Below are 6,121 nucleotides of genomic sequence, written 5' to 3' on the forward strand. Positions count from 1 at the left end.
AAAAAATCGATAAATATCTCTTTAGAAAATTTAATTCTTGAACACTTATTCTGCATGAAACTAGAGTTATCGGATTCATGGGTTTGGCTCGTTTTTATCTAAGCCTTCCAGAACTATGTGACAACTTTACAGTAATCGATAAAAATCGATAAATATACTTGTACAAAACTGAACACATTGCAAAGCTTAACATAGCTCAAGATATTCAGTACTAAAGGTGGGCATACTTTTATGCTAAGCTTGCTGCAAGTCAGAGGCAATTTGACTATAATCGATAAATATCGATGGCGTAGTTTTCTTTATTTTCATCCTCAATTTATCGCCCACAAATACTTCCTTAGCAGTCGAAGCTCAGGCATTTATTTTGTAATATATGAAACTTATGAAATGCCTGTTTACAGGGTATCAACGTGCCTAGCACATGAGTGCTTGTTGTCCTTTTTTATGTGCGCTATCTGGCATTATCAAATCATAAAATGTTGCCACTTGGCTGCCGCGCCGAGATTCCCAACTGCATCCCCCTAAAAAGGCAACGAAAGGGGTGCGAAGAACATTTTTTATGCGCTGTCAAAACATGTTTTGATAGAGCGCGCACGAGCACACATATACAGCAGAGATACATGAATATATAGTCACGGCAGATAGACATATACACATATATATTTAAGGGTTCAGCTAGGTGGGCTTTGCTGGCTTTGATAAGGCGAGGCAATTGACACCCTTTGAGCCAGGCAATTGAACAATTTGAAACACATGTTTCTGGTCCTGGCAATTAAATACAAATTTGATTAGAGACGAGGCCCCTTTTGTGTGTGTGTGTGTGTGTGTGTGTTTGTCCTTGTGCCAATGATTTCTCAATTATGACAATTGACAATGACAATGAAAACAAACAAAACACGGCACAAAGTGCAGCAATTAATTAGCAGGACGAGGACACTGATACGCATTGACAGGCGATGCGAGCGGCCGGAGGCAATCTGACGTGACGCGTGGCAGGGTGGCCAAATGCATGCTGCTTGTGGCAAGGACATTGCTGCCAACGTACAAATAAAAATGGCAAAGAAAAGGATATTTGGCACACAGTTGGATAGGCGCTGCGTGCGACAATCAGGCGGAGTTCGCAGTTGCTCGTCCTGCTTCGATTGCATTAATATGCCATTAAGGACTTGTGCCACATGCGTTTGCCCCGCCTGTGGGTGGGCCCCGGCGCAGTACGAAGGTCAAGCGTGCCACACGACACGCTCTCTCTATCGCTCCGTCGAGGTCAAGATCAGCAGCTGCTGCAAAACGTTTACTCCACATGCAGCCGACCAGGTAAAGCCAGCACTGGCCCAGGTAAGAATGGCAAAGAAATTTTGGAAATTTTTGTTTTGCATTTCATAATTTTATTTTGATTTTGATTTTGGATTTCGTTGAACTAAAGTTAACTAAAATTAAAAGCTAGTTTACAATTTATTTACAACTGATAAATAGTTTCTACTTCCAATTCTGCACACTGAGCAGAGGCGTGGGAGGGCTGGGGGTAGGGGGTTCCACAACAACAACTAAACACTAATTTGTACAATTGACAAGGGGAAGCGAGCGAGGGCGACTAGGAGATTGGCCTACGCCTCAGTCTTGTAGGGCTTGAACAGCTTGGGCTTGGGCTCCGCAATGACTGTGTTGCCACTTGGTGGCGGGGACATGTCCGATGCCGGACGCTTGGCACTGGGCATGAGCAGACCAGGCGCTGGCAGCGGGCTGCTGGTGGTGGCGACGACAACGGCGGCGGAGCTGCGCAACGGACTGAGACTGCGATCGAAGACCTTGGTGTGATCGGAGCCAACGGGACTCAGCGACAGCGTGGATGAGTGCGGCGACGAGGACGATTGCAGATCCAGAGGTGGCGTTTGCGTTTTCGGCAGCTGCAGCTGTCCGCTAGCATAGCTGGGCGGCATGCTGGCAACGGCGGCGGCGCCCAACATGGCAGCCGGATAGCCCATGGGCATGGCGGCTTGCATGGCGTGCGAGTGGCTGTGCGGATGCATGTGCGGTGCTGGTGGTGCGGGCCGAGCGGGGATGTGATAGGGCGCATAACGGTACTGGCCATATGGCGAATGTCCCGGCACTGGCATTGTGGGCATGCCGGTGGCCAACATTGGGTTGGCCGCGGCAGCGGCGGCGGCAGCGGCAGCGGGTGCATAGGGTGGATAGGGCATGCCCACGCTATTGGCAGCCGCTTGCAGTATGGAAGCGGCGAAAGCGGGGTCTGAGTAGACAGCGGCATAGGGCCAGGCGACGGCAATGCGTTGGCGCTTGTCCTTCATGCGGCGGTTCTGGAACCACACCTTGATTGTCGACTCGGGCAGATTGAGCTGGGCGGCCAGCTCGCAGCGGCGCGGGCGCGACACATAGTTCTCCTTGTAGAACTCCTTTTCGAGACGCGCCAGCTGATCACGTGTGAATGCAGTTCGATAGCGACGAACTGACGGATCAGCGGGTATCTCGGAGTTGCGGCTGCCATTCAGTGAGTTGTCTGGACTGGACAGGCACTCTATAGGGAGAAGCAAAGAGTGGAGAGAGATTTGGTTAGCCAATTGTCGATTGGATCAGCGTTTGGAGTGTGGTACACTTACCATTTGGTGAAGGCGGCGGCGTTTGTGGTTTGCCGTATTGTGTTGAGATCAGATCGACGACCAGCGGCTTCTGGTCAACGGCGCTGCTGCTATCATGATGATGGCTCTCCATGTTGTAGGTGCGGTATCCGTGCATTTTGTTAAATATGTGTATTATAATATGTGTGTTGGCTCTGGGCGTTGTCACTATCTCTCCGAATAATCAAGTCACAGTGCTCGGACTTGGCAGTGCGAATGCGAAATGCGAAACGACTAAACGACTTAACGGTTAAAGCGACGATGTTGACTCTGCGATGGTTACAGCTCAAGTGTATCGCTCTCAGCTACCCCGGCTCTCTTTTATACCAAGGCGCATAGCAATGGCTGCCGCAGGCAAACGACCAGCCAATGAGCGTGGATTGTGTTGTGCGGAAGCGAGATGGCAATAAGCTGTGCATTTAATGCTGCTGTTGCTGTTGCCTCGCACTGCCTGCTGCGGTGCAATGAACGATGGTGCTAATGTTGTGGTGCTGCCGCTGCCGCTGCCTTTGCTGCTGCTGCTGCTGCTGCTGCCTTTGCTGCTGCTGGCTGACAATTATGCGACGATGAAGGCAATTACGATGCCGGAACAATGGTACATAAAAAAGGAGCCGGGGCAAAAGCGCAAGCAAAGCGTGATAATGCGCAGCCTGGCGGTGGTCCAAGCCAGCGGCAGTCGCTGCTACCCATAATCAAGTTATCATGGAGCAGCGGCAGTGCTCTCTTGCTCGCTCTCTCTCACTCGCTCTCGCTCACTCGTTCGTGCTGTGAGAGGCGAATGCGATTTCATATATTCATAGCGTATGAGCGAATCTTTTGTTTCGCTTGCCCGCAAGCGGGCAGCGCCACGGGTGCGAACGAGACGTGAGTGGCCCCCTTAATAATGGGATTTTATCGGCTTCATCAGGCAAAAGAATGATATGGCATAATGCACAGAACGAGAGGCAGAGCAGCAAACAGCAAGCAGCAGCCACCCCTTACAGCTCCCGCTCACTCTCTTGGAGTCTGCCATATCGATCGCAGCCAGCCAAATAATTTGCTCTTTTATGAAGTCTTAATATTATGCCGCACGTTTAACGGGCTCACACTTGGCATAGCGAGCGAGCAAGCGTCGAAGCGGGAGAGGGAGAGAGCGAAGGCAATGGCGTAAGTGGGAGGGAGAGTGCTGGCGTCGCAGCTTTAACAGTAAATGAAGTTTATCTGGGCAAATAAAGCAAAACTTTTGGACAACGCCCACAGAGCCCATCCTACACACGCACACACACGCACACACGCCCAGACGCATAGCCGCACATGCATAAACAATGAAATACTTTTGGGGGCGCAGTTGTTGAAACTTAATTTGAAAAGTTTCAGTTTAGTTGCGGCAAACATTTATTATGATGATATAATCATGTTGCCTAAAGGCGCAACTGTACCCAGAGCGCAGTTACGAGGGGCGCCAAGCGAGAGAGGGGAGCAGAGGAGTGAGAGCAAGCTAAAGTGCTGCCAGTTTACAGTTTTTTCTTTTTTGTTTTATTTTCATTTTATGTTTTGCTTGCGTAAGCAAATTCCATACCTGCGCGGGGTTTTGGCTTGTCTTAAGCTGTTTAGGAAAAAAGGCAAAAATAAAGTAAATTTCAGCAAACGCTAATTATGTCATATATGTATGCATGTATGCATGTGTGTGTGTATTTAGCTAATCCTTGCCATCATTATGTATGTTTATGACTTATGGATCAAGCGCGGCTAAAGCCGTTTGCCAAAAGTTTAACCAAGTCAAGCCCCGCGTGCCCTCTCCCTCGTCCATCTGCCTCTCTGTCTAATCCACTAAATAAACAAACAAACAAAGATTTTGCGGGCTGTGTGGAAAGGCCCGTCAAAGTCGAAAAGGGAGTTAAAGTCGCTGCTTAAAACGAAAGTTAAAGTCGCCTGCCTGAGGGTAACCCGGTCAAACGGAGTCAAAAACAATGACATGACATGAATTCTGACTAAATCACCTTAACTAGAGCACGGCGAGTGAGAGAGTGAGTGAGTAGAGCGCTGACGACCTGGCTACACACACAGCATGTGTCCAAAATGCACATCCAATTTCCTAGTTTGTCTCTGACGCAGCGATTGTTCAAGATGCTGCAATAAAATCTAACTCGAAAGTGAAAACTGTTTGCTCAAGATCTTTGTAAAATCGACTAATAATGTCGCTGATGGCAAACGGATTAACGCACCGAACGACTCAATGCCAAACCCAATGGATGGAAACCTTCAACCTACAAATCTCTCTCGATTTCAATTTCAATTTCACTGTCTCTCGCTCTCATTGTTATGCATTACTAAGTAACTCAACCAGTCGTTGTTGTTATTGTTGTTGTTGTTGTTGTTGCTGTTGCTCTTGTGAGTTAGTTAAAATTATTGGGTTATATTGCGCGGCAATTTGCATTAACTCGCCGAATATCGGCTCTACCTAGGCTCCTGCTTCGCGTCCTGTGTGACCTGATCGAGTCGCTGCTTAAGCCCAAGCCTTGCCCACTGCCGAACCCTAGCCACAACCTTGCCTATTGTGCATTCATCTGCGCTTTTGTTCATCTACGCTGTCCGTCCGCCGTCCGCTGTCCGCTGTCCGTGGTTTTGTTCGACGGCAGAATGAGCAAACCTTTTTCCGCAAGCAAATAAACGCGACACTGCGGCAGCGACAGTAAATACCCTTTATGGCGGCTCTGGCATCGACAGCGACAACGGCATTCTCTAACCTTTCACTTCGCGCCAGGCGAAAGTGATCTGAACTGAGCTGAGCTGAGTGTACCTGACCCCTACCCGCTGACCCCTAACCGATCAACGGCGAACACTTTCGGCGCGGCTTGGCTTGGCTTGGCCTGGCCCAAAACCTCAGTTCATGGAAGCCGCCTTTTGTTGCCCTTTTGCCATTTTATTGGCATTTTGCTAGCACAAAGCGCCGATCTCGCTGATTATGCTGATTATGGGAAGTACACACACACACACACATACAGAGAGAGAGTTCATATGCATATGTGTATTATGGCATATATAAATTAAGCCCAGTTTATACCATCATTATTTTGACATTATTTAATCAAATTATGCATTTTCTTTTGACATTGGCTTTAGGAACTTTAAGAATTTGAGATAAACTCTGATAAAACATTTATTAAAATTTAATTGAGAATTTAATTTATTAATATTTTTCAGTATTTTTATCTTAGTCATTCCATTGTCTGCTTCACTAATTGCGTTGGCTAAATTCTCTATTAAATTTATAGAAAAACTAACAGCTTTGTTTAAGCTACGCTTCAGCCATCTATGTTGAAGCTATGTTAAAGCTATGTTAACGCTCTGTCTAAGCTTACGCTTAAGCAATGCAGATACTATGCTTAAGCTATATTTATATGTTAAAGCTTTTTCAAAGCTATGTTAAAGCGACGTTACGTTATGTTAAACTAACGCTAAACCTATGTTAAAGCTGTGCTTAAGCCATGTCAAAGCTATGTTAATGT

The 6,121-nt window shown here is 47.4% G+C and overlaps 1 protein-coding gene across 1 annotated transcript; it reads right to left on the reverse strand.

The window, feature by feature from the left end:
* Positions 1-1,515: 1,515 nt before the first annotated feature.
* On the reverse strand, positions 1,516-2,751 carry LOC111593892 (segmentation protein even-skipped). Its single transcript, XM_023306959.2, has 2 exons — positions 2,616-2,751; positions 1,516-2,533 (listed from the first exon to the last, which is right to left on the reverse strand). Exons 1-2 carry the CDS (start codon positions 2,749-2,751, stop codon positions 1,605-1,607), a joined length of 1,065 nt encoding a protein of 354 aa, XP_023162727.1. The 3' UTR covers positions 1,516-1,604.
* Positions 2,752-6,121: the final 3,370 nt, after the last annotated feature.

This window comes from Drosophila hydei, unplaced genomic scaffold (genome assembly GCF_003285905.1).
Source record: "Drosophila hydei strain 15085-1641.00,03,60 unplaced genomic scaffold, DhydRS2 tig00008122-arrow-pilon, whole genome shotgun sequence".
Classification (NCBI taxonomy): domain Eukaryota; kingdom Metazoa; phylum Arthropoda; class Insecta; order Diptera; family Drosophilidae; genus Drosophila; species Drosophila hydei.

Bases quoted from the DNA above. Each gene is read 5' to 3' on its own strand.
- LOC111593892 (XM_023306959.2), bottom strand. From the start codon at position 2,751: ATGCACGGATACCGCACCTACAACATGGAGAGCCATCATCATGATAGC. The intron at 2,534-2,615 runs GTAAGTGTACCA...TTCTCCCTATAG, and splicing joins GCCGCCGCCTTCACCAAATG to AGTGCCTGTCCAGTCCAGAC.